At 46.1% G+C, this 27285-nt stretch overlaps 1 protein-coding gene across 3 annotated transcripts in view; it reads right to left on the reverse strand.

The window, feature by feature from the left end:
- The window catches only part of tango2 (transport and golgi organization 2 homolog (Drosophila)), a 206365-nt gene that overhangs the window by 55456 nt on the left and 123624 nt on the right, over window positions 1-27285 (reverse strand). For all 3 annotated transcript variants that reach the window (XM_086011968.1, XM_086011970.1, XM_086011969.1), the window contains 2 exons: window positions 26389-26477; window positions 5233-5352 (listed from right to left, as the gene is read on the reverse strand). In XM_086011968.1, the coding sequence (XP_085868094.1) occupies window positions 5233-5352; window positions 26389-26477 (209 nt within the window). The remainder of the gene's footprint in view (window positions 1-5232; window positions 5353-26388; window positions 26478-27285) is intronic.

Here is a 27285-nt window from a genome sequence, read left to right on the forward strand (position 1 = left end):
GTAATCGGGACTCCTGCACAAGTGCCGTGTAACCGGGGATCCTGCACCTGTGGCCGTGTACGGGGCTCTCGTACCTTGGTAAGTATACCTCTCTGTAATCCGGACTTTTTGATCAGCCGGCACCACGCCGGTCCCGGATAAAAAAAAGAGTTTCCTGTATAAGCACCTTGCACAACCACCGGACATCTCGAAGCGCTTTACAGCCAATGGAGTACTTTTGAAGTGTCGACACTGTTGTAATGTGGGAAATGCGGCAGCCAATTTGCCCACAGCAAGGTCCCACAAACAGCAATGTGATAATGACCAGATAATCTGTTCTAATGATGTTGGCTGAGGGATAAATATTGGCCAGGACACCGGGGAGAACTCCCCATCTCTTTTTCAAAATAGTGCCATGGGATCTTTTACGTACACCTGAGAGAGCAGACGGGGCCTCGGTTTAACGTCTCATCTGAAAGACGGCACCTCCGACAATGCAGCACTCCCTCAGCACTGCACTGGAGTGTCAGCCTAACTTTACAAGGATGATACCAGAACGGAGAGGTTATACCGATCATGAAAACCGGCTGGGGCTCCTTTCTCTAGAAAAGAGAAGGCTGATGGGTGACACGATAGAGGTCTTTAAGATTAAGAAAGGGTTTGATGGGGTATTCGTAGAGAAAATGTTTCCACTTGTGTGGGAGCCCAAAACTAGAGGCCATAAGTATAAGATGGTCACCAATAAATCCAACAGGGAATTCAGAAGGAACTTTGTTACCCAGAGAGTGGTGAGAACGTGGAACTCGCTACCACAAGGAGTAGTTGAGGCGAATAGTATAGATGCATTTAAGGGGAACCTAGATAAACACATGAGGGAGAAAGGAATAGAAGGTTAGGCTGATACGGTTAGATGAAGACGGGTGGGAGGAGACTTGTGTGGAGCAAAAACACCGGCATGGACCAGTTGGGTCAAATGGCCTGTTTCTCTGCTGTATATTCTATGCAACAGACTTGATGGGCTGAATGGCCTGCTCCTATGTTCTGGTCTGTCAGGCGGAGTATTACATTTTTTTTGTAACATTCCAAAGCTAAATATTGTATAAGAATCATCTCAAAAATACAAAGAACCAAATTCAGTGTTCTTCAATTAAATTCATTTTTTTTTAAAAGAACCTTTTCAGATGTAAATTTAATGTAAGTTCAGGAAGGCAGCTTTTAAAAGTAATTTATTCGCGAAACGATTCCCTAATGCAGCTGGTCCTGCCTCATTCCATCTCATCTTCACGGCAACTGGAGTGACAGGCAAGATGACGGTGCTATAGTTTCTCTCTGTGCTTCATGACACACAAAAAACAGGTCTGTCTCCAGGTGGCGGTGAACGCTAAAAATAGAAGCACTGCTAGGGTAGCAGGTGCTTATTCAGTTTGTAATTCTAAAACAAAAAGCATAATTATATATTTTTATTTGGCAGCTCTGTGCTGGCAAAAATTGCCCTCAATTTGTGAGGGGATCTGAAGGAGCAGCTTTAATTGCAAACTGCCGCCACGAGATAAACTCTCAACATGCAATTATTTAAATTGGGAAGCAGAAAAAGCGAACCGGATTTGTGGTTATGACCTTAGCATGTGAAATCCTCTATTAGCATCTAATTTAAAAAATTCTAACTGAGGCTTTAAAGCTGCCTCTGTTCACGCATTTGTCAGTCACAATTTCTTCAAACATGTTCAGAAATAGCCGACACCAACATCGAGGTGATTAAGTATACAAGGCAACTTCACCTTAATGAGGTGCGGACTACTCATTGAACCCCAGTTTCTGCCCAAAATACCCGGCGCACTAATGCTGTAAGTGGCAACTTTGTAATTGACATTAATGAAAAATGGTTTACTGAATACTGTAATAAAAACAAAAAATGCTGGAGATACTCAGCAGGTCAGGCAGCATCTGTGAAGAGAGAAACAGAGTTAATGTTTCAGGTCGATGACCTTTCATCAGAACTGGAAAAAAGCAGGAAATGAAACAGATTTTTAAGCAAGTGTAGGGGCTGGGAAATGGGGGAAGGGATGAAAGAACAAAAGGGAAGGTCTGTGATTGGATAGAAGGCAGGAGAAGTTAAGAGACATTAAGAGATATTCAAGGCAAGAGGAGATGGTAATGGGACAGGTTAAGAAACAAAGGATGGCTCTAGATGAAGTGTGAGTTGCGCTGGCAGAATGAAAGGCAGCTGCCATGTGGGAGAGAAGACAAAAAGACAGACAAAAAGTGTGGATAAAAATATATATAGATGATGGGGGCCGAGGTTATGATCTGAAATTGTTGAACTCTATGTTGAGTCCAGAAGGCTGGAAAGTGCCTAATCGAAAGAGGAGGTGCTGTTCCTCGAGCTTACACTGAGCTTCAGTGGAACAATGCAAGAGGCCGAGGACAGTGAGGTCTGAGTGGGAATGGGGCGGTGAATTAAAGTGACAAGCGACCGGAAGCTCGGGGCCCCCCTTACGGACTGAACGGAGGTGTTCCGCAAAGCAGTCAACCAATCTGGGTTTGGTCTCCCCAATGTAGAGGAGACCACATCATGAGCAGCGAATACAGTATACTAGATTGCAAGAAGTACAAGTAAAATTGCTGTTTCACCTGGAAGGGTGTTTGGGGCCCTGGACAGTGGGAAGGGGTGAGGTATAAGGGCATGTGTTGCATCTCCTGCGCTTGCATGGGAAGGTGCCGGGCGAAGGGGAAGGGGTGATAGAGGTGGACCAGGGTGTCGTGGAGGGAGCGGTCCCTTTGGAATGCTGAAAGGGGAGGTGAGGGGAAAATGTGTTTGGTGGTGGGATCACACTGGAGGTGGTGAAAATGGCAGAGGATGATCCGTTGAATGTGGAGGCTGGTGGGGTTAAAGGTGAGGACAAGGGGAACTCTATTGTGGTTCCAGGAGCGAGGGGCAGGGGTGAGGGCTGAAGTGTGGGAGATAGAACGGACCCGGTCGAGGGCCATGTCAACCACAGTAGAGGGGAATCCTCGGTTGAGGAAAAAGGAAGACATGTCAGAAGCACGGGTATGGAAGGTGGCATCGTCAGAGCAGATACGGCTGAGATGGAGAAACTGGGAGAATGGAAGAGTCCTTATAGGAAGCAGGGTAGGAGGAAGTGTAGTCCAGGTAGCTGTGGGAGTCAGTGGACTTGTAGTGAATGTTCGTCAATAACCTGTCCCCAGAGATGGAGACGGAGAAGTTGAGGGAGGGAAGGGAAGAGTCAGAGATGGACCATGTGAAGGTGAGGGAAGGTGGAAATTGGAAGCAAAGTGAATGAAATTATCTAGTTCAGGGCGAGAGCAGGAAACGGCACTGATACAGTCATTAATGTACGGGAAAAAGAAGTGAGGGAGGGGACCTGCGTAGGACTGGAACAAAGAGTGTTCCACATATCCCACGAAAAGACAGGCAAAGCTCGGACCCATGCAGGTTCCCATAGCTACACCTTTGATTTGGAGGAAGTGAGTGGAGTCAAAGGAGAAGTTGTTCAATGTGAGAACAAGTTCAGCCAGGCGGAGGAGGGTGGTAGTGGATGGGGACTGGTTGGGCCTCTGTTCAAGGAAGAAGCGGAGTGCCCTCAGGCCATCCTGGTGGGGGATGGAGGTGCAGCGGGATTGTACGTCCGCAGTGAAAAGGAGGCGGTTGGGGCCAGGAAACTGGCCATTTCCTGCTTTTTTCCAGTTCTGACGAAAGGTCATCAACCTGAAACGTTAACTCTGTTTCTCTCTTCACAGGTGCTGCCTGACCTGCTGAGTGTCTCCAGCATTTTCAGATTTCCAACATCTGCAGTATTTTCTTTTTGTATTACTGAATACTGTGTCTAGTTTTGGTCTCCTTACGTGGTGAGTCATATTGAGGATATGGAAAGGGTGCAGAAGAGAGCCACTAGATTAATTCCCAGTTTGAAGTATCTTAGTTATCAAGGTATGCTAAAAGAGCTGAGAGTCTGCACTTTAGAGAAGGATCATTTGATTGAGGTTTATAAGATGATGAAGGGAATAGATTGTATTCGAGTAGACTGCTTGTTCCAATTAAATAGGTTTACGAGGACCAGGGGTCACAAATTGTACAAGGTCAGATGTTAGGTGGTGGTTTTTATCCAGAGAATAGTGGACCTCTGGAACATGCTAGTTCGTGCGGTGTTGCCGATTCGCTGAATTCCTTCAAGCGAGAGCTGAACCGGTTTCTGGCTGGGGCGGCAATCACCTCGTACAAAAGGAAGGTACTGCAGAGAATTCAGGGCCAGAGTGATCTCCTGGACTTCTTTCAATCGCCTAGATGGGTCGGAAATTTCCCATATTTCCACCACGCCCCCCGAAATTGGCCTGGGGTTTCTTCTGGAGTTTCGGCACTCCCAGGAGATCACATGGTTTTGGATGGGATGAGGAGTGTCTGTATTGTGATGCACAAGGTATCACCATTGTATGGGACAGACTGGATGGACCAGAGGGTCTTAACCAGTCAGTCAGTCATTATTCATATGTTTGTGCTATTTGCCTGATTTAAATTTGGGCTATTTAAGTGGTGGGAAGTGTATTAACAATATTATGCGTAACCATGACAAATAAAGGCATACAGCTCCTTTAAAATCTTCCGATGCTTTTTTCCACCATAATTTCTTGTCCCCTTTTGTCTTCTTTCCTGCTCAGGTACAGTTGCACGGGCACCAGCACTCTCCAGTGCCTGCTCCAAGCCCCATTTTTCATGTGCGAGTTAAACAATGAGTGTTAGCGAGATACTCAATAATGTGGACATAAAACAGAGCCCGATCCTGTCTTCACCAAAAGCCTGGGACAACACAAAAGAGGTGAAGACCTGACATTTCAAGTGTCTGTCCCCATTTCTTGTGGTTTACACTCGGTGGCGGGGGGGGGGGGGGGTGGTGGTGTGGGGAGAAAGTGGACACAGCATACAGGAAAATGGGCCTAATAAAATCTATTGCTGAAAACACATGTTGGTTTCACATGTTTCCTTATTCATACTTTCTACATTACACCTGCTGAGGTGGTCATTAACTACTCAAGCATCACGGTATATAAAACTATGCTGTCCAAGGAATACAGATGTTGGCCGGCATTAATGTTAGCACAGGCATATTTGTTTCACTCTATAGTAATGAAATTAGAATGATGCATTAAAAATTAACAATGGGAAATTAGCAAATTACATAAAGCAAAAGGAGTTTGTTGTTTCTACAATAAGAGACTTAGGTTGATGATCCTCCTTACCTCTGCCGAGTGCATTCAAGCTGTTTGTGGGTTGAAGATAATTGGTCAGTGCAGCAAACTTGCCTTTCTTGGTCACACCCAACCAGGTTCCTCCTTCTTTGCCTTTTTCCATATCCAGTCCTGTAGGTGACACATGGAACAGAAGCAATACAGAGAAGCTTGTCGATGTGCTGTTTTACTATATAACCCACATCATTTATTCAGGAACCTACTGATCACAGTGAACTACTTACTGAACAATGTCTTAAATAAATGAGAATCTCATCGTGTGGGGGTGGGTTGGGGGAACTAGAACTTTAGAATAATTTGTTTGTGAATGCAAATAACTATTTTGAATTATAAAGTCAAGAATTCTCTCGGTGAATTCCTTATTTGGGTGTCAAAGGGAATGCAGCACGAGTCTGGGTGGAGTGACATAATCTGTTTCTTTCTCTGTAATTAATGGACACTAATGAAATCTCAGGACATTAAGATACTAAATGGAAGAGAGGAGGTTAATCCACAGCACTATTACAAGTTAAACCATGGCTGCAGGACAAGGGGACATGGGTACAAACAGGTAAAAAGCAAGAACATGATGTGTACCAGGAAGCACTGCTTCACGCAAAGAGTGATCGATACCTGGAATAGACCGCTGGTTAGGGTACTGGAGGAAAAAGCTCTGGAATCATTCATGAAACAGTTAGATGTTGTAATGGAGGAGTCATAGTTGTCGATGGAAGGATCAGATGGATGGGCAAAATGGCCTATATATAAAATTAGAGCTGGGCTATTTCGATGTGAAATCAGGAAGCACTTGTTCACACAAAGGGTAGTGGAAATATGGAACTTGCTCCCCCAAAAGTCTGTGGATGCTGGGTCAATTGAAATTTAAGACCGAGAGGGAAAGAATTTTCTTAGGCAGTGGTATCAAGGGATATGGAGCACAGGCATGGAAATGGATTTAAGGTACAGATCAGGCATGATCTAATTGAATAGTGGAACAGACTCAAGGGGCTGAATGGCCTACTTTAGTTCCCACCTCAGCTGTACTTGTCTTTAATTAATGCATAGCTGTGTAATGCGCAATTTATAAAAAAGGCAATTTCATTTGTCAGACATTAATTATGGTTAAAAACAGAAATTCCTGCTAAAAGAGGAATTTCACCACTCCACCCCCACCAAAGAGTTATCCCACGAGGAGGAAAATACTCTCGGTCTCCCAGATCAAATCAATCTTGTAGACCGACTGGCAGCTGAATTAGAAGTGACGTGACTGAAGCGCTGATCTTCACTGCATTGGGTGATCTCAGCTTAGGCAGCAGTATGGGCACTAAAATTCGCAACACCACTGAGTTAATGCGGGGAAAATCTTCCAGGGTTCCCACTCCTTATTGTTTTCTAACAGCCCCTGCACAAAATACACATGCGTGGGTGGTGGACAGGATTGGGTTTGGATGTCAAGCCTCTTGTGGGTGAATAGTTTGCCATTACTCAAACAAGAGGATTGAGCATTTGGGCAAGGAAATGCATCCTGGGAATCAACACGAAAAGAAAGAGAAAAGAACTTGCATTTCATTAGCAATCCTCCGGATTTCCGAAAGCACTTTGCAACCAATAAAATTATTTTGAAATAATGGCATTGTTGCTTTGTGGACGAAAGGTTGAAAACTGTTAAATATATAAAAAGTGCCATAACGAGCAGAAAGCTAGGTAGTAGGATTAGATTCGGCCCATGTGGAGAGGTAATTTGAGTTAGATAGGTTAGGAAGCATCATGGGGCATGCATAAGGTTACATAAGCATAGAATTAGGTTAGCTGTCAGGAAGGTATTCTTTTCAAAGAGGATAATTGACCTTTGGAACAAGTTGGCGGCTCATGGAAAACGGAAGACTTGCATTTAGAGAGCGCCTTTCACGACCTCAGGACGTCCCAAAGCACTTTACAGCCAACAAAGTACTTTTTGAAGTGTAGTCACTGTTGTAATGTAGTGTAGCGAATGCAGATTGGCTCTAGTGTTAAAAAGGGAGCTGAACGAGATCCTAACTGTGGCTGACATCACAGTACAAAAGGCAGGTCATCAATGTCCCCTTTAAGTTGTGCAGCCGTGCAGTGCACTGAAGCTCCCACACAGCCGGCTCACCGGCTATTAAATGCAAAAACCACACATGCCGCGCAACCCCCCCCAAAATTAGAGGGAACATTGATGGTCATGGTGTTACGTTGCACCATGACAGTATGGGACAAGGTGGATGGACCAGCTAGTTTTTTTCCTAGCTGTCATTTTTATATGTTTATATGTACCAACCCAATATCTTGGCTGGAAGACTGTGTGGGGTTGGGAAACAAAAAAACAGGACTTATTTTCTTTTTGCAGAGCTGAACTCCTATTCGGAAGAGCCAGGGTTGGATTTTCCTCTTGGTTTTCCATAGAAGACAGCTGAATCACAGTCCATCACAGGTTCTTATGCAGACCACCAGATGGAGTGCTTTGCCAAGGTGGAGTGCACTCTCTTTCTCTCTTGAAAGAAACTGCCAGGTGAGGGTGAAGTTTCACTGATGGCAGCTGTTGAGGAGTCTGTGACCCAGATTGTGTCTTGGTTGAAGGAGTATTGGGTGGGTTAGGGCCAGGGGAGGGTATGAGAAGAACATTCTGACATCAATATACTAACACCAGATGGGGTGGACTTCACAGAATCACAGAAACCCCACAGTGCAGATAGAGGCCATTTCGGCCCATCGAGCCTGCACCGACACATATCCCACCCGATCCCCGTAACCCCTACACCAACACATATCCCACCCTATCCCTGTAACCCCACGTATTTAATCCCCCTAACACTAAGGGTCAATTTATCATAGCCAATCAACTTAACCCGCACATCTTTGGACTGTAGGAGGAAACCGGAGCACCCGGAGAAAACCCACGCAAACACGGGGAGAATGTGCAAACTCCACACAGACAGTCGCCCGAGGCTGGATTCGAACCCAGGTCCCTGGCGCTGTGAGGCAACAGTGCTAACCACTATGCCACCGTACTTGCAGAAGTATAACGCACAAAAGCAGCAAAGGTGTCAAATCTTAAACTTTGTTTCCGTATCTGCTGAAAATTTGTTCCTTAACTTCTGATAAAATACATTATCTTCATTCAGTTTGATCCATTACTCTGCTGTAGATTCATACCGATACAAAATAGATTTCCCTTCCCGAGCATTTTAATAATATACAAGTGCAATGCAATATAGAAATCATAAATTAGACTTTAAAATCAGCAGAGATCAATGTAGGCAGAGAAAGCACATCTGTAAAGCCTAGAATGGTAGCAGCTTGAAAATGTCAACATAAGCTTGTTCCTCTTTATATTTGTAAGGAAGCGCTTTATTGCATTTTCAAAGTGCTTACATAAGACATCAAACACACATATTTCATAATAAGCATCGAGAAAGCTCCTGCTCTCCACCGAAGAGTAACAAACCCCTCTGTTCCTGGTGTAACTGAATGGAAACTCACAAAAATCAAAACTCAGGTTTTAGCATCTACCTGTAAATTAAAACATTTCGTAATTTAAAAAAAAAATCCAATGTGAACAACATTCCCAGTTCGAAGTGAATTCTTGCATTTCAAACGGGAATTCTGAAACAAACTACAGCACCATGTTTGCTGCCTACTGTTTCAATGGTTGCTAAGAGTCCCTAAGAAAATGAGAGATATTTCTCCAGCAATCTTAGTGACTGCTTGAACATCAAAGGTGCAGATAGAGAGAGCAACCTGCACCTTAGATAAAACAAATAAAAAAAAACAGCAGTGAGCCAAGACATTTGAAACGGTTCTGTGATGCACTAGTAAGAAAAAGGAAATGCGTTCACTGCAGAACGCTATCCTGAATTATCATACAGGCAGTTCGTGTCTCTTCTGCCCAAACTAATGCAGACGTGATCACAGTCTTGTGAACCAACTTATCAACACAGGCAGAGATAAGCAAAGAGACTGAGAAATTAAAAGAAAAAGATAGAGGGAAAAGCAAAGAAGAAACAATAAACTAAAGATAAGTGTTTTATTGGGGTAAATTTACTGATCCTGTAATGCCAGAGAGGAGCCGGGCCTGAAGGGAGAATTGCTGCAACAGTGTTGTCATCCTACCTCCATCTGACTTGTGCCTCCTTTGAGCATGGGGTCATGCTAGGGTTGCAGGATTGATGAATTAATCCTTCTATTCAAATTCTGAATCAAAATCTTGTGTCACTGTTTCTTAACTTGGTGTATTCTATTTGTTCACATATAAGAAAATAGGCAATCTTTTCTTGTTGGGGTGGGGGCATTGCACCAATATTCAGTCAAATCTTGATCTAGAAATATAACTAGCTCCAGGACGGCTCATCCTCCCTTCAGTTATCCAACAACAACTTGCATTTAAATCGTGCCTTTAACATAGTAAGACATCCCAAGGCGGATCACAGGAGCGTTAACAAAATTTGACACTGAGCTGCAGAATGAGATATTAGGACAGATGACCAAAAGCTTGGTCAAAGACGTAGGTTTTAAGAAGTGTCTTAAAAGGAGGAAAGAGAGGTAGAGAGGCGGAGAGGTTTATGGAGGGAATTCCAGAGTTTAGGGCCTGGGCAGCTGAAGGCATGGCCGCCAATGGAGGAGCGACGAAAATTGGGGATGTGCAAGAGACCAGAATTGGAGGTGCGCAGAGATCTCGCAAGGTTGTCAGGCTGGAGGTTACAGAAATAGGGAGGGCGAGGCCATGGAGAGATGTGAAAACAAGGATGAGAATTTTAAAACTGAGGCATTTGCCAGACTGAGAGCCAATGTAGGTCAGCGAGCACAGATCCATCTTCCTACCCACATCAAATGGGGACAGAACTCTAAATAATGTGTGTTTACTCTCTCAGCATGGTCAATTAATCAGTTTGGTGCTCTTATTTTAAGCAGAGGATTAAATGATTCAAAGGTTTTATTCTATTCTGCCCCCTTCTGTTACAGTTTCTGCCTCACTCCAGCTGCAAAGCAGTGGTCCAAAGAGACTTGGCTGCTGATTTTCTTGCTCTTCACGTGAAATTGGATGATCTCGACCTGCCACCTACCAACAACAGAGCAATTGAGATCAGAAGCTCAACATGAATGCTCATCCCAAGCGTTAACATGTGTCCTTCTGACAAACCAATCCATGGCATAGCATGTTACAGACCCACCCAAAATGTCAGAATATGTTCTAACAATGAAACCCATACCTGGCAGTGTTGATCGGCCATAGTGATTTAGCCTTGCAGAATTTCTTTTTGCAAAAGTAATTTTAAAATGTTTGGGAACTTGGTGATGCAGTTGGTTAGACATGGCCTTTCATCTCTTGCACCTGGGTCCAAATTGAGCTCGCACCGATGGGATGAAAATCACCTCTGTTTGTTAAAGTAAGGATTGTATGTGAAGTGCATTTGGGCAATCTCACTCAGTTCCTAGTGGGGATGGATCGACAACGCAAACAGCCCTTAATTTGACATTGTTCGGCAACGTCACTGAGACAGGTCTATCTGGTTCTTGTCGGAGATGGAGAAAGTCACAGATTGGTGGAGCGGGAATGCTCTTCTGTGGTTGTGGCTGAGGCACGTGGTTGGGGCGGAGAAGAAGGATCTTTACTCTGCATCTAACTGTGCTACACCTGAAAGCAAAAAAAGGCAGATACTGAAAATCTGAAAGAAACACAGAAATTCTGGAAACATTCAGCAGGTCAGTCAGCATCTGTGGGGTGAACAGATAAATTAACTTTTTAAAGTGGAGGCATACAGATTCAATAGTAGCCTTCAAAAGTGAATTGGATAAATACTTGAAGGAGAAAAAATTGCAGGGCTATGGACAAAGCACGGGGGAGTGGGACTGACTGGATTGCTCTTCCAAAGAGCCGGCACAGATTCGATGGGCCGAATGGCTTCCTTCGGTGCTGTACTATTCTATGATTCTACTTGGTCAGGACCTTTAAAACAAAGGATTGCATCTGAAACGTTAACTCATCTCTCCGAAGATGCTGATGGACCTGCTGAGTATTTCCAGCATTTTTGGGTTTTTGCGCTGTACTTGACCTGGGAGTGTTCAAAGCAAAACGGTGGGTGGGGATATTCCATTACTCGGCAAGGGCATCCCTGACCTTGATGAGCATCAAAAAAAATAGAACGTTTTCTTTGTAGTCAGAAGGCTGTACGTGCCAGTCAGTGAATTGTAGTTTGTGACCGTGTGTTTCCTTGTAAAATAGTTCAGGATTGATTTTTACTGTTCAGTCCCTTTGCTGCACAAGAACAAACGGGAACAGTCAGATCTCGGAACAAGTTGCATCCATCACACTTAGAAATGACCTTAAACTAGGGGAAGTTTGATCAATAGGTGTGTGGAAAACTGGACATACCCTGTATTCATGGAAAACGATTTCCAGATTATTTCCTTTTTTTCCCCCCAGTTACAACTGATAAAGATTCAAATTTAATTCTAGCTTACTGCAAAAATAAAAAGGTTGAAATCTTCAACTTTTCTACTAAGCTTTTAAATAACAAACAGAATATTGCTGGCAAAACCTGAAACCTGCTTCTGAATCCAGATGTTTTGATAGAAATAGCAAGTATGTGATGCAGAGCTTGAAGTACAATACATTTTCCAGTGTTTTTTTGCCATAAGCCTCAATATGGGCTTTGTTTTACCAGTAGAAAAAAGAGTATTCTCCGGTGATGGTAATGATCCTCCAGCAAAAATCCTCAACCCAGGAAGAAAAAAAAATTACATTAGAGCCAAGCTGTTGAAAAATGTAATTAAATTACAGTGAAACCCATCTGCAACAACCATCTGTGGGGCTGGCTTCAGACAAGCGGTCTCCAAATATGAAACACAGAAGATAGGAGCAGGAGTAGGCCATTCAATGCGATCATGGCTGATCATCTAAACTCAGTATCCTGTCCCTGCTTTCTCCCCATAACCCTTGATCCCTTTAGCCTTAAGAAATATATCCAACTCCTTCTTGAATATATTTAATGAATTGGCCTCTACTGCCTTCTGTGGTAGAGAATTCCACAGGTTCACCACTCTCTGGGTGAAGAAATTCCTCCTCATCTCTGTCCTAAGTGGCCTACCCCTTATCCTTAGACTGTGACCCCTGGTTCTGGACTCCCCGACCATCGGGAACATCCTTCCGACATCTAGTCTGTCTAGTCTTGTTAGAATTTTATAAGTTTCAATGAGATCCCCTCATTCTTCTAAACTCCAGCGAGTACAAGCCCAATCGACCCAATCTCTCCTCATACGTCATTCCTGCCATCCCAGGTATCAGCCTGGTGAATCTTCGCTGCACTCCCTCCATGGCAAGAACATCCTTCCTCAGATAAGACGACCAAAACTGCACACAATACTCCCGATGTGGTCTCACCAAGGCCCTGTACAACTGCAGCAAGACATCCTTGTTCCTGTACTCAAAGCCTCTTGCTACGAAGGCCAACATACTGATGCACTATCAATTGCTACAAAAGACTGGAGATTGAGAAAGTAATAAACAGGCTTTTATTACCAAAGAACAGAGCATGCCTCTTGTGGTTGCCTGGTATCCAAAAGGGCCGGAGGCTTCTGAGCAGCGACCTTTATACCCAGCCATGAGGGTGGAGCCAGGGGCGGAGTCAGCTGAGGCATGCACAGACAAGTACAACAATATGCAAGAGTGAACAACAGTACTAACAGTGAACAACAATACTAACAACAGTGGTTTACCACATTCACCCCTTGTTTAGAATTGAGTCCGGCGGGGTGAAGTGCACTAAAAATTCGTGTACTGAAGTCTATCAGGAGGCCTTGTAAGCCGTCCTGAGCGTCGCAGCAGCGGCGGTGATGGTGCAGCATCCAACGGTGAACCCGGTGTCTCGTTCAGAGGAGGTGTAGCAGGTGGCGGACCCTGGGGCTGCTGCATGCCGTCTACAGGGGTCAGAGCATGGGTAATGGGAGGTAGCGATGGTGGTCTCTCAGAGGCACCCGAAGGTGCGAGGTCTCGTGCGGGGACTGTGTCCTGGGGGTAGGCAGGAGTAGCGGTGGGTGGCGAAGAGGGTGTTTCAGGAGCACCTGCAGGTGCGAGGTCTCGAATGGAGACTGTGTCCTCCCGCCCGTCCGGGTACACCACGTAAGCATACTGCGGGTTGGCGTGGAGGAGGCTCACCCTCTCGACCAGGGGGTCCGCCTTATGGGTCCTCACGTGCTTCCGCAGTAGGACGGGACCTGGAGAAGTCAGCCATGTTGATAGCGAAATCCCCGACGTGGACTTCCTGGGGAAGGAGAACATTCTCTCGTGAGGAGTGGCATTGGTGGGTGTACAGAGCAGCGACCGAATGGAATGGAGCGCCGCAGGGAGGACCTCCTGCCAGCGGGAGGTCGGAAGGCCCTTAGATTTTAAGTTTAAAAGGACTGCCTTCCAGACTGTCGCATTCTCCCTTTCCACCTGGCCGTTACCCCGGGGGTTGTAGCTGGTGGTCCTGCTTGTAGCAATGCCTCTCGCGAGCAGGTACTGCCGAAGTTCGTCGCTCATAAAAGATGAGCCCCTGTCGCTATGGATATAGCTAGGGAAACCGAACAAGGCGAAGAGGTCATTCAGACATTTAATGACCGTGGTACTGGTCATGTCCGAGCAAGGGATGGCAAACGGGAAACGGGAGTACTCATCAATTATATTGAGGAAGTACACATTGCGGTCAGAGGAGGGGAGGGGCCCTTTAAAATCGATGCTCAGCCGCTCGAAGGGGCGCGTGGCTTTGATCAGGCTCGCTCTGTCTGGCCTATAAAAATGCGGCTTGCACTCGGCACAGATCTGGCAGTTCCTGGTCATGGTCCTGACCTCCTCGATGGAGTAGGGCAGGTTACGGGATTTGATAAAATGGAAGAACCTGGTGACCCCCGGGTGGCAGAGGTCATTGTGGAGGGTCTGTAGCCTATCAACCTGCGCGTTGGCGCACGTACCACGTGATAGGGCATCTGGGGGCTCATTGAGTTTCCCGGGCCGGTACAAGATATCGTAATTGTAGGTGGAGAGTTCGATTCTCCACCTTAAGATCTTGTCATTCTTGATTTTGCCCCGCTGCTTATTATGAAACATAAAAGCCACTGAACGCTGGTCAGTGAGCAGGGTAAATCGTTTTCCGGCCAGGTAATGCCGCCAATGTCGCACGGCTTCCACAATGGCCTGGGCCTCCTTTTCGACAGAGGAGTGTCGAATCTCGGGGCCCTGGAGGGTCCTTGAGAAAAAGGCCACGGGTCTCCCCGCCTGGTTAAGGGTTGCAGCTAGGGCAAAGTCGGATGCGTCGCTCTCCACTTGAAAAGGAAGGGACTCATCCACAGCGTGCATTGTGGCCTTCGCAATGTCTCCTTTTATGAGAGTGAAGGCTGCACAGGCCTCTGCTGTCAGGGGGAAGGAGGCGGACTTGATGAGGGGTCGGGCTTTATCCGCATAGTTGGGCACCCACTGAGCATAGTAAGAGAAAAACCCCAGGCATCTCTTCAGTGCTTTCTGGCAGTGGGGGAGGGGGAGCTCCATAAGGGGGCGCATTCTATCGGGGTCTGGGCCGATGACTCCGTTCTCCACTACGCAGCCAAGAATAGCAAGGCGCGTAGTACGAAACATACATTTGTCTTTGTTGTATGTGAGATTCAGCCGCTGGGCCGTCCGGAGGAATTTCTCTAGATTAACGTCGTGGTCCTGCTGGTCGTGGCCGCAGATGGTGACGTTGTCTAGATATGGGAAAGTGGCCTGGAGCGCGTTCTGGTCAACCATCCGGTCCATCTCCCGTTGGAAGACAGAAACTCCGTTGGTGACGCCGAAGGGAACTCTGAGAAAGTGATAGAGCCGACCGTCAGCTTCAAAAGCTGTGTACTGGCGGTCCTCAGCCCTGATGGGGAGCTGGTGGTATGCCGACTTCAGATCAATCGTCGAGAACACCCGGTATTGTGCTATCTGATTGACCATGTCAGATATGCGGGGGAGTGGGTATGCATCTAGTTGGGTGTAGCGATTGATCGTCTGGCTGTAGTCAATAACTAGGCGCTGTTTTTCGCCAGTCTTCACTACCACCACTTGTGCTCGCCATGGGCTGGTGCTACTTTCAATAATCCCTTCCTTCAGGAGTCTCGCTACCTCAGATTTAATGAAGCTCCTATCCCCAACACTGTAACGCCTGCTTTTGGTAGCGATGGGCTTACAGTCGCGGGTGAGGTTAGCGAACAAGGAGGGGGGGGGGACTTTAAGGGTGGAGAGGCTGCAAATGGTGCACGGCGGGCGATTTAAAAGCTGCTGGCTGCAGACTGTGAGTGGGGGGAGGGGTCCGTCATACGCTAATGTGACACTCTTAAGGTGGCACTGAAAATCCAACCCCAGTAGAACGGCAGCGCAGAGATGGGGCAGGACCAGAAGTTTAAAATTTTTGTATTCTGTGCCCCTTACTGAAAGGGTCACTACACAGTAGCCACCGACGTCCGCTGACTGGGCTTTGGAAGCCAAAGAGATCCGATGGCGCGTCGGCAGGACCGGGAGAGAGTAACTGCGCACCGTGTTGGGGTGGATAAAGCTCTCCGTGCTCCCGCTGTCAAAAAGGCAGGTAGTGGCGCGGCCGTTTACCGTAATATCCATCATGGACCTGGACAGTTGATGAGGGAGAGATTGGTCCAGCGTCACGGAGGCCAGCGTATGGTCGAGCGAGTCGATGTGGTCGTCAGATGAGGCGGTGGTTGAGTCCGGGTCCCCCGTGGTTGAAGTCGGAGGCGTCCAAGATGGCGGACAAAATGGCGGCGCCCACGGTCCCAATCCCCACGCGGCTGGGGGAGCCCAAGATGGCGGACAAGATGGCTGCGCCCACGGTTCGCACGCAGCGCTGCTGGCGTTAGCGGTCTTCCCTTTGCAGGCGCTAACGTAGTGACCTTTCTTCCCGCAGCCGGAGCAGGTAGCATTCTTCGCGGGGCAGCGTGCTCTAGGGTGTTTAGCTTGGCCACAAAAATAGCATTTTTGTGCCTTGGACATCGCTGCAGCAGTCGGAGGTGGCGGTCCCATGGCCCAAGATTGCGGCGTCCACGGCGCGGGGCGATGAGGGGAAAAAGCGTCCATATTTCTGTGGGCCGCGTCGAGCGAGAGCGCGAGGGACACTGCCTTTGTCAGGTCTATTTCACCCTTCTCCAGCAGCCTCTGCCGGGAGTAGTCGGACCTTAGACCCGCAACGAAAGCGTCTCGTATCAGTCCCTCCGCATGTGCCGCGGCCGATACTTCCTTGCAGTCGCAGCCGCGTCCGAGTACCCGCAGTGCCCGTAGGAAGGCTTCCACCGATTCCCCGGGCTGCTGTCTGCGAGATCTTAAAAGGTGCCTGGCATAGACCGTGTTAACCGGGCGTGCATACTGCCCTTTCAGTAGGTCGATAGCCGCCGCGTAGGTCGTCGCATCTTGGATTAAAGTATAGACTTGGTGGCTCACCTTCGAGGCCAGGATTTTCAGTTTATTTTCATCAAGAGTCACGGTCGAGGCTTCCAGATACGCCTCAAAGCAACGCAGCCATTGTGCGAATTTAGTCGACGAACCCGCTTCTTGGGGGTCTAGGTCCAGGCATGTTGGTCTGAGGGCTCGCAGCAGCGCCTGCTGCTCAGCGTTTTGCGCCATCGGTTGATCAGCATCCGCAGCCAACATTTAACTTTGGTAATAAAATTGATGCACTATCAATTGCTACAAAAGACTGGAGATTGAGAAAGTAATAAACAGGCTTTTATTACCAAAGAACAGAGCATGCCTCTTGTGGTTGCCTGGTATCCAAAAGGGCCGGAGGCTTCTGAGCAGCGACCTTTATACCCAGCCATGAGGGTGGAGCCAGGGGCGGAGTCAGCTGAGGCATGCACAGACAAGTACAACAATATGCAAGAGTGAACAACAGTACTAACAGTGAACAACAATACTAACAACAGTGGTTTACCACACATACCATTTGCCTTCTTAACCGCCTGCTGCACCTGCATGCTTACCTTCAACTCATTTGGAATCCTCAATCTATTATCGTGGGACTTTCCTGTTACTGAAGATGGCAAAGACCAAAGTGTCCTCTGTCCCTTCTCAATGCAGTCCTGAAGAGTTGCATCTCGGCTAAAGTTGGTATGTACCAGCATCCGTTTAACATTCATATGAATCAACAGGTGGGACAGTTACCTCTTTTATCTTCTAATCAATATCTGTGAAATCCCCACTTGCAAAGCCACAATACTAAAATTGGGGCACCCACCATCATCTCAAACTCCTTAGCCCATTGTTCATGATGGCAAGTAGAATGCACTTGTTCCCTAGATTAGTCTGGCGTCACACACTATCACTTGCAAAAAGGAGTGCTGCAATTCTCAGAATTGCCTGGAATAGACATCCCAACGCCATATCTTATGATGCCTTCCAACATCATGATTGAAGACATTGAATTGGATCAGTGACAATGGACAACCTTGCCTCATTTTAAAAGGCAAGATTAAGATGCAAATCTCATTTAAGAGACAGACAGTTTCAGTGAGTTTCTCATCTATCCTTACACTGATCTATGGAGCTGGAGTACACTTGCTGCATAATAGCCACGATTTGACCATGTACCTCTATACATTCCAGCTTTTCTACATAAGCATTTGTTCAAAAGCCTGACAGAAACTGATGAAAGCAATGCACGCGTGTTTTGCCGAGTCTTATGAAGCTCATGTAAAATCAAAATCTGTCTGCACAGGTTCCTCAAGAGCAAAATTCAGCCTGCTCCTTTCTGATTAATCGGTGGGCCTCTGAAGTAACTGGCATGCCTGACAGGACAACACAAAGAATCACCTGAACAGCCACTGATCAAAGCAAAATTGCTCAGTAATTTTCAGGATCACTAGGATTCCCCGTCACATGGATAGAAAATGCTCTGGAACACTGAGGGTAGACGTGACTCAAATGGAATTTGATTCACCAGCTTCAGAAAGGTTGTTCTAAGATGACCTGGTGGTTCCTCCAAGGCCACTGCCATTCCCTTCTTTGCATAGAGCAGCTTCTTAAGTTGAGAGTGAGGTACCACAGTGAGGGAATTGTGAATGGGAACCTATGTTAGTTGACTCACACTGCCTTATACTTGTACAATAGCGTCACCCTAGGACATAGCAAAAGCATCTCCTTGTGATCTGGACTGTATAGTCATGTCTTTCACACATGTCCTTCTTCAATCTCTACAAGGTAGACCAAGCAAACACTTGACGAGGTCAGATCTGCTTTATTTCAGAGCAAGGTGAACATACAGAACAGTTGTTGTAATCAAATTCACAATTCAAAATGTACAACTTACCTTTGTGTAATAATACAAAATAAAGAATACGCCATGCTACCCATATCGGTGAGTCACCTTACACGACTTAACTCAAGATGGCCTCTAATCAATGTTACCTTTAAGCAGCACTCTGGAGTTCCCACGCAGCCGGCTCACTGGCTTTTAATAACCGCGCATGTGCACGATCTTGAATGGGCCGCACAGCCCCTTAAAGGAGCCGTGCACCCAAAAAAAAAATTAAAGGGAACATTGCCTTAAACTATCCTTCAGCATTTCTAACCTCGTCACTTCAGCAAAAGCCCTCACAACTTTTCAGCACCTTCACAGTTTTCCAAAACCTCCTGATTGTGTGTGTGTGTGTGTTTATCTCTTGTAAACAGCTTGTAGCAGCTGTAGCTACTATGACCGGAAAGCCCTGCAGCGGGTAGTCAAAACTGCCCAACGCATTACCGGCACCTGGCTACCGACCATAGAGCACATATACCAGAAACGCTGTCTACAGAGGTCACGGTCCATCATCAAAGACCCTACCCACCCCAGCCACAGTCTGTTCGCCCTCCTGCCATCTGGGAGACGCTACAGATGCATTCGCACCCGTACGACCAGATTTAGGAACAGTTTCTTTCCCAGGGCTGTCATCCTACTGAACTCCACAAATAAACTCTAAAGCCTGCACATCTGTCAATGCACTTTATTATGGTTATGTTTATGTTAATATACTACAAGCCAAATGTATGTTGAATGTTTAAATGTCTTAATCCAAATGTACACTCTCGGGAGCCGCAAGCCTACATTTCGTTGTACTGCACTTGTGCACTAACAATGACAATAAAAGTTGATTTGATTTGATTTGATTTGATTTTGATTTGATTTGCTGTTCACAGCCAGAAAGGAAAGGCCCGTCAGATCCCTGCCAAGTATCGGAGACCAGCATAATGGGGGAAGAGGGGTTTATCAAAGGCCAGAGAAGCCAACAAAGTGCTCATTATCCACAGTCCATGGGGAAACAGCATTAAAGTGGGCTCATTAGCATCTTAACAACCCATTGTCTAAGAGCCTTTTTATTAAACATCTGCAAATATACTGTGATTTGAAACACATTTAAAAGTAACTCTTTTCCCAAACATGTTCGCTGCAAAATTATCCCAAAAAAATTGGATTCTGCATTGTTTGCAGAAAGAAAAAATACTTTGCCAAACACTTTATTTGATCCAGTGTATAATAGTTGTTAATAAAAATTTTCTTGTGGATGACTACACAAATTAAATAATGTTCTCAACTGAAAAATAAAGAGATGATACACACGAGTCAGCTGTATTTATGACTTTTATATCACAATTGACCCAAGCAACACAGCTAAGAATTGACTCAGTTATTTTAAGTGACATGAAAATAATTTTTCCCCTCCCTAATTTGATAGTTACTTTTCTCAGTTTAAAAAAAAATAGGGTCTTGCTAATGTCACACGTCACACCCTCAATCAACTGTTGGGTGGGTGGCCTATTTACAATCTTTATCCTAACTGAGCCGGGTGATGGGAAGTACTGAAGGTCACCGTTGGTTGGTTTAGCCTTTGGTTTTTCCTCTCTCTGGGAAAATACCTTGTTTCCATTTTCCCCTCTCATTCCAGAGAGCCAGCTGTAGCAATCCATTAATTCATAAAGTATTCAGCAGCAAAACCACAAGATACTGTCAGCAATATTAAAAGATTTTCACTACAATGCCACTGACTCCCACAGCTACCTGGACTACACTTCCTCCCATCCCACCTCCTGTAAGGACTCTTATTCCATTCTCCCAGTTACTCCGTATCCGCCGCATCTGCTCCGACGATGCCACCTTCCACACCAGTGCTACTGACATGTCTTCCTTTTTCCTCAACCGAGGATTCCCCTCTACCGTGGTTGACATGGCCTTCGACCGTATCTGTTCTATCTCCCGCACTTCTGCCCTCACCCCTGCCCCTCCCTCCCGGAACCACAATAGGGTCCCCTTGTCCTCACCTTTCACCCCACCAGCCTCCACATTCAACAGATCATCCTCCACCATTTCCGCCACCTCCAACGTGATCCCACCAAACGCATCTTCCCCTCCCCTCCCAGCATTCCGTAGGGACCGCTCCCTCCGAGACACCCTAGTCCACTCCTCTATCACCCCCAGCACCCCTTCCCCTGGCACCTTCCCGTGCAAGCGCAGGGGATGAAACACCTGCCCTTATACCTCCCCCCTTCCCACTGTCCAGGGCCCCAAACACCCCTTCCAGGTGAAACAGCGATTTACTTGTACTTCTTGCAATCTAGTATACTGTATTCGCTGCTCACGATGCGGTCTCCTCTACATTGGGGAGACCAAACGCAGATTGGGTGACCGCTTTGCGAAACACTTCCGTTCAGTCCGTAAGGGTGACCCTGAGCTTCCGGTCGCTTGTCATTTTAATTCACCGCCCCATTCCCACTCAGACCTCACCGTACTCGGGCTCTTGCATTGTTCCACGGAAACCCAGCGTAAGCTCGAGGAACAGCACCTCATCTTCCGATTAGGCACTTTACAGCCTTCCGGACTCAATATCGAGTTCAACAATTTCAGATCATAACCTCGGCCCCTATTACATTTTTACATATATTTTTTATCCACACCTTTGTTTTGTGCCCTTCCCCCTTTTTTTCTCTCCCACATGGCAGCTGTCTCTCATTCTGCCAGCGCATTTCACACCTAATCACAGAATCACAGAATCTACAGTGCAGATAGAGGCCATTTCGGCCCATCGAGCCTGCACCGACACATATCCCACCCTATCCCTGTAACCCCACGTATTTAACCCCCTAACACTAAGGGTCAATTTATCATAGCCAAATCAACCTAACCTGCACATCTTTGGACTGTGGGAGGAAACCGGAGCACCCGGAGAAAACCCACGCAGACACAGGGAGAATGTCTGTGTGGAGTTTGCACAGTCACCCGAGGCCAGATTTGAACCCGGGTCCCTGGCGCTGTGAGGCAACAGTGCTAACCACTATGCCCCCCAGCGAGTATAAGCCCAATCTAGAGCCGTCTTTTGGCTCCACTAGTCCTATCACCATCTCATCTGGTTTTGAATACCTCTTAATGTCTCTTCACTTCTCTCTTGTTCTTTCATCCCCATTTCCCAGCCCCCAAACTGGCCTTTTAATCGGTTTCATTTCTTGTGTTTTTTCAGTCCTGACGAAGGGTTTCAACCTGAAAAGTTGACTATTTCTCTCTCCACGGATGTTGCCTGGCCTGCTGAGCTTTTCCAGCATTTTCTGTTGTTATTTCGGATTTCCAGCATCCGCAGTGTTTTGCTATCTTAAAAGATTTTCAACTTGTCGTCCAGACATAAAACAGGCATTGTGGATTGGCTGCCTGTTACATTCCCATTGATGTAAATCCCATGTAAAACTCGTGTAATCTGCACAGAAATTAGACAGCAGCCTGTAAAAAGACTTGCTTCTTTGCTCCCAGACACCAGCTCAGATACTTTCGCCCAGGGGCAATTAGATAGTGTTAGTGATAATGCAACATTGGGTAATGCCCAATGCACCCCGGACCTTAGGGAAGCCAGCAAACCCGTGAAACTTTATGACCCAATCTCGCTGCAGCCTTGGTGTGACGCCAGAGGTGATGAACTTGCCAACTCTCCTGTAAAGTGCGTCAGTGACCTGACGACTGCACTCCTGAACTGTAGCCTGGCTGATTGTACAGAGATCCCTTTGGCTGCCTGAATGAGCCAGCGCCAAAAAGGTTGAGTGTGGCCATCGCCTTCATAGCCACGGAGAACATTGAGGGCAGATAAGCGTGGTTTCAGATCATCATGCAGGAGGTGACCGAGCTGCCCTATTGCATCTTTGGTGAAGCACAATCTTCTTACACAGGTATCCTCAAGTAAGGTCCTCACATAATCTGTTCTGCCTGTATATTTCCTGGGTCGGTGCGGGGGGGGGGGGGGGGGGGGGGTGGTGGTGCGGTGTAATAGCTGGTGGCTGCATCATCCTTAAATGGTGCCTGACTCTCCTTTGCTCCATCCTGTGATCCTCCTCCTCTGTGATAGTGACATACAAGGCTATACCCCTCAGGAATGCCATACTGCTCAAGAGAAGCCTTCACTGCTAGTAGGGAGTGGGAAGCTGAAAATCTGCTGGTGGTCTGACCCTGTCAGAAGTAGTGAGGAGTCGTGAAACAGTCTCGCTCCACAGGAGCTGCGTGAAGAATCAGATGCAGAGATCAGCGTGCAGGAATCGCAGTTTTTCCTTGTCTTGCAAATTTGTCTTCATAACTTACAGAACTTTTCTGAGCACTGTGAACTGGAACAGCTTCTACTATCCTCCAGCGTTGCAAAATACAATACAAATGTTCCCTGGCACTGTTGCCCCACCTGAGTGAAAACTAACTGGATACATCATTTCCTGGCAGGGTGTTCCAGATGTCACTCCTTGTGCCAAAAGTAATCAGTGGGAGATTTATTTTTATACTGCACAGCGTGCATGTTTATTCTCCCATTTTTCAAGTTATTATCTCTCCCTAAGGAGACAATTAGACAGGAAGCCATCAAAGATGATCTGAACTACTGAAAAGGGTGAGAAAAATGGTTGCAGTTTGGCTCCACCCCTTAAACATAGAAACATAGAAGATAGGAGCAGGAGTAGGCCATTCGGCCCCTCCAGCCTGCTCCGCCATTCAATGAGATCATGGCTGATCATCCAAATTCAGTACCCTGTCCCTGCCTTCTCCCCATATCCCCTGATCCCTTTAGCCTTAAGAAATATATCCAACTCTTTCTTGAATATATTTAATGAATTGGCATCAACTGTCTTCTGTGGTAGAGAATTCCACAGGTTCACCACTCTTTGGGTGAAGAAATTCCTCCTCATCTCAGTCCTAAATGGCTTACCCCTTATCCTTAGACTGTGACCCCTGGTTCTGGACTTCCCGGTCATCGGGAACATCCTTCCTGCATTTATTCTGTCTTGTCCTGTTAGAATTTTATAAGTTTCAATGAGATCCCCTCTCATTCTTCTAAACTCCAGCGAGTATAAGCCCAAGTGACCCAATCTCTCCTCATACGTCATTCCTGCCATCCCAGGTATCAGTCTGGTGAATCTTCGCTGCACTCCCTCCATGGCAAGAACATCCTTCCTCAGATAAGGCGACCAAAACTGCACACAATACTCAAGGTGTGGTTTCACCAAGGCCCTGTACAACTGCAGCAAGACATCCTTGTTCCTGCACTCTAACCCTATCACTACGAAGGCCAACATACCATTTGCCTTCTTAACCGCCTGCTGCACCTGCATGCTTACCTTCAGCGACTGGTGCACAAGGACACCCAGGTCTCGTTGCACTTCCCCTTTTCCCAATCTATTGCCGTTCAGATAATAATCTGCCTTCCTGTTTTTGCCACCAAAGTGGATAACCTCGCATTTATCCACATTATACTGCATCTGCCATATCACCCAACCTGTCCAAATCATACTGGAGTTTCTCGGCATCCTCCTCACAGCACACACGCCCACCCAGCTTTGTGTCGTCTGCCAACTTGGCGATATTACATCTAGTTCCCTCATCTAGATCATTAATATATATTGTGAAGAGCTGGGGTCCCAGCACTGATCCTTGCGGTACCCCACTAGTCATTGCCTGCCACTCGGAAAAAGACCCGTTTATTCCAACTCTTTGCTTCCTGTCTGCCAACCAGTTCTCTATCCAAGTCAGTACCTTGCCCCCAATCCCATGTGCCTTAACTTTACACGCTAATCTCTTATGCGGGACTTTATCAAAAGCCTTCTGAAAGTCCAAATACACCACATCCACTGGTTCTCCCTTATCTATTTTACCACTTACATCCTCAAAAAATTCCAGTAGATTAGTCAAGCACGATTTACCTTTTGTAAATCCATGTTGACTTTGTCCGATCCTGTCACTGTTTTCCAAGTGCTCTGCTATTACATCTTTTATAATGGACTCCAGCATTTTCCCCACTACCGATGTCAGGCTTACCGGTCTATAATTCCCCGTTTTCTCTCTACCACCTTTTTTGAATAGTGGGGTAACATTAGCTACCCTCCAATCCATGGGAACTGTTCGAGTCTATAGAATTTTGGAAGATGACCAGCAATGCATCTACTATTTCTAGGGCCACTTCCTTAAGTACTCTATTTTCCCCCTCTTAATTAATCCCTTTGTCCTCCTCTGTTGAATCCTAAACTGCTCCCAATCCTCAGGATTACTGCTTTTTCTGGCCAATTTATATGTCCTCTCCTTGGATCTTATGCTATCCCTAATTTCCCTTGTTAGCCACGGTTGATTCACCTTTCCTGTTTTATTTTTGTGCCAAACAGTGATGAAGAAATTCTGTAGTTCATCCATGTGATCTTTAAATGTTTGCCATTGCCTATCCACCGTCAACCCTTTGAGTAACATTCCCCAATCAATCCTACCCAACTCGCGCCTCATACCATCGTAGTTTCCTTTATTTAAATTCAGGACCCTAGTCTCCGAGTCAACTACTTCACCCTCCATCTTAAATGAAGAATTCTATCATATGATCGCTGCGCCCCAAGGGGCCTCGCACAACAAGATTGCTAATCAATCCTTTCTCATTACATAATACCCAGTCTAAGATGGCCTGATCTCCAGTTGATTCCTCGACATATTGGTCCAGGAAACCATCCCGTATACACTCCAGGAATTCATAGCGCAATTTACACTTCATCTAGAGCCATCCTTTGTTTCTTAACCTGTCCCATTACCAGCTCCTTTTGCCTTGAATATCTCTTAATGTCTCTCAATGTCTCTTAATCTCTCCTGCCTTCTATCCTATCACAGAGCTTCCCTTTTGTTCTTTCATCCCCTCCCCCATTTCCCAGCCACTACACTTGCTTAGCCATCTGTTCCATATCCTGCTTTTTTCCATTTCTGATGAAAGGGCATCGACCTGAAACGTTAACTCTGTTTCTCTCTTCACAGATGCTGCCTGACCTGCTGAGTTTCTCTAGCATTTTCTGTTTTTATTACTTTATAACTTCTACTACTTTGCCTGGATTTGTATCTCATTTGTTGAGAATCCAAGTGGCTTGTTACTACGTTAAAGGCGCTATAAAAATGCAAGTTGTTGTTTTTACTGTTGGAGCCGTTTGGTCAGCCATTAGGGCACGAGAAGTATTGCCCAAGCAGGCCATCCCAGTTTAGACTTTTATTTATCACCCTGCAGGAAGGCACCACAGTCTCTGCCTGGAGTAGTTCAGGTCAGAAGCTGAATAGAATGGGGAACTCGGGAATCACGAGATGAAAAAAGACTATAATCTATCTAATCCGCCTTCAACCATCTTGGTAGTCGATAATGGAGTTGTTGACTAATCACAGCAATCAATCTTTATCAATTAATCTACAACAGACCCAGTCATGAGGCGAGGGAAACCCCAGTGGTGGAGAGCTTTGGGAACCAGAGGTCCAAAGTCACCTGTTCCTCCCGAGCATGCTGCACTTACCATAAATCATCTCTCAAATTAGGGCTATTTAAACCTGCAACCTTCCAATTCGGTGGCAGTGCACATTAGTGCTCGATATGTAGCACCTCTGTGGCACCATCACTATACAATTCTGCTGCCAGCTGCCTATTGAATACAATAAAGCTGATTGATTTTTGAACACTAGTGTTGATAGATTTGAAGTGGTTTTGCTCCTTTGAACGTGCCCACAAGGCCAAGAAGAATTTACTTTTGCTCTTGTTCAAAAGGAAAACGTTTCACAAGGTAATGCACAAAAAGTAAAACAGTTAAGATTGATCATGCTTGTTCTACTCAAATGAATTTGGAGGATTGTGCATTCAGCTAGGTCATGTCCTTACCACTTAGAATGTCACAGTTGTTTGCCCAGAAATCTGCTGGCTTTGTTGGTCTAGAATAGTATTCATCCCGGTTTGCTGCTAGGATAAACCTGCAAAAAACAGAAAGTAGAAAATTATACATATATTGGAGGGAAGGCCTATAAATACATAGAATATACAGCACAGAACCAACTAGTCTGTGCTTGCGTTTATACTCCACACCAGTCTCCTTCCATTCCATCTACCTCATCTCAGCCTTTCAGCATATCTTTCGATTGACTTTTCTCTCATGTACTCATCTAGTTTCTTTTTAAAACCATTTTAAAACTATCTGCCTCAACCATTTCCTGTGGTAGCGAGTGCCACGTTCTAACCACTCTCTGAAAGAAATTTCTCCGTATTTTCGTATTGGATTCATTAGTAACTATCTTGTATTTTTAACCTCCTGAAGTCAAGAGTCTGTTTGCCAATACAATCGGGACAGTGTGGAAACCGGGGACACCAACTTTATCCTCACAATGACTAATATTAGTGAACAGAGAAAAATAAACCCCATTATTTTTTTATAAATGTAGGCGTGACATGCTAACTACTTTACATCGCAGCAGGAAAGCTAACTTATTTTTTGAAATTATTCCCTTCCTAAAGAATGTGAGATTCAGAAGTGTTCCAAGGTGCTTCACAATGTGCCACAACTGTTGTAATGTGGGTAAATGAAGCAGCCATTCTACACACAGCAAGGCACCACAAGAACCCACGACCTCTACCACCCAGAAGATCAAGGGCAGCAAGCGCATGGGAACACAACCACCTCCAAGTTCCCCTCCAAGTCATATACCATCCTGACTTGAAAGTATATCGCCTTCCATCGTCGCTGGGTCAAAATCCTGGAACTCCCTCCCTAACAGCAATGTGGAA

This window comes from Somniosus microcephalus, chromosome 19 (assembly GCF_052327205.1).
Source record: "Somniosus microcephalus isolate GS21.2 chromosome 19, FLI_Smic_1.0, whole genome shotgun sequence".
Lineage (NCBI taxonomy): Eukaryota > Metazoa > Chordata > Chondrichthyes > Squaliformes > Somniosidae > Somniosus > Somniosus microcephalus.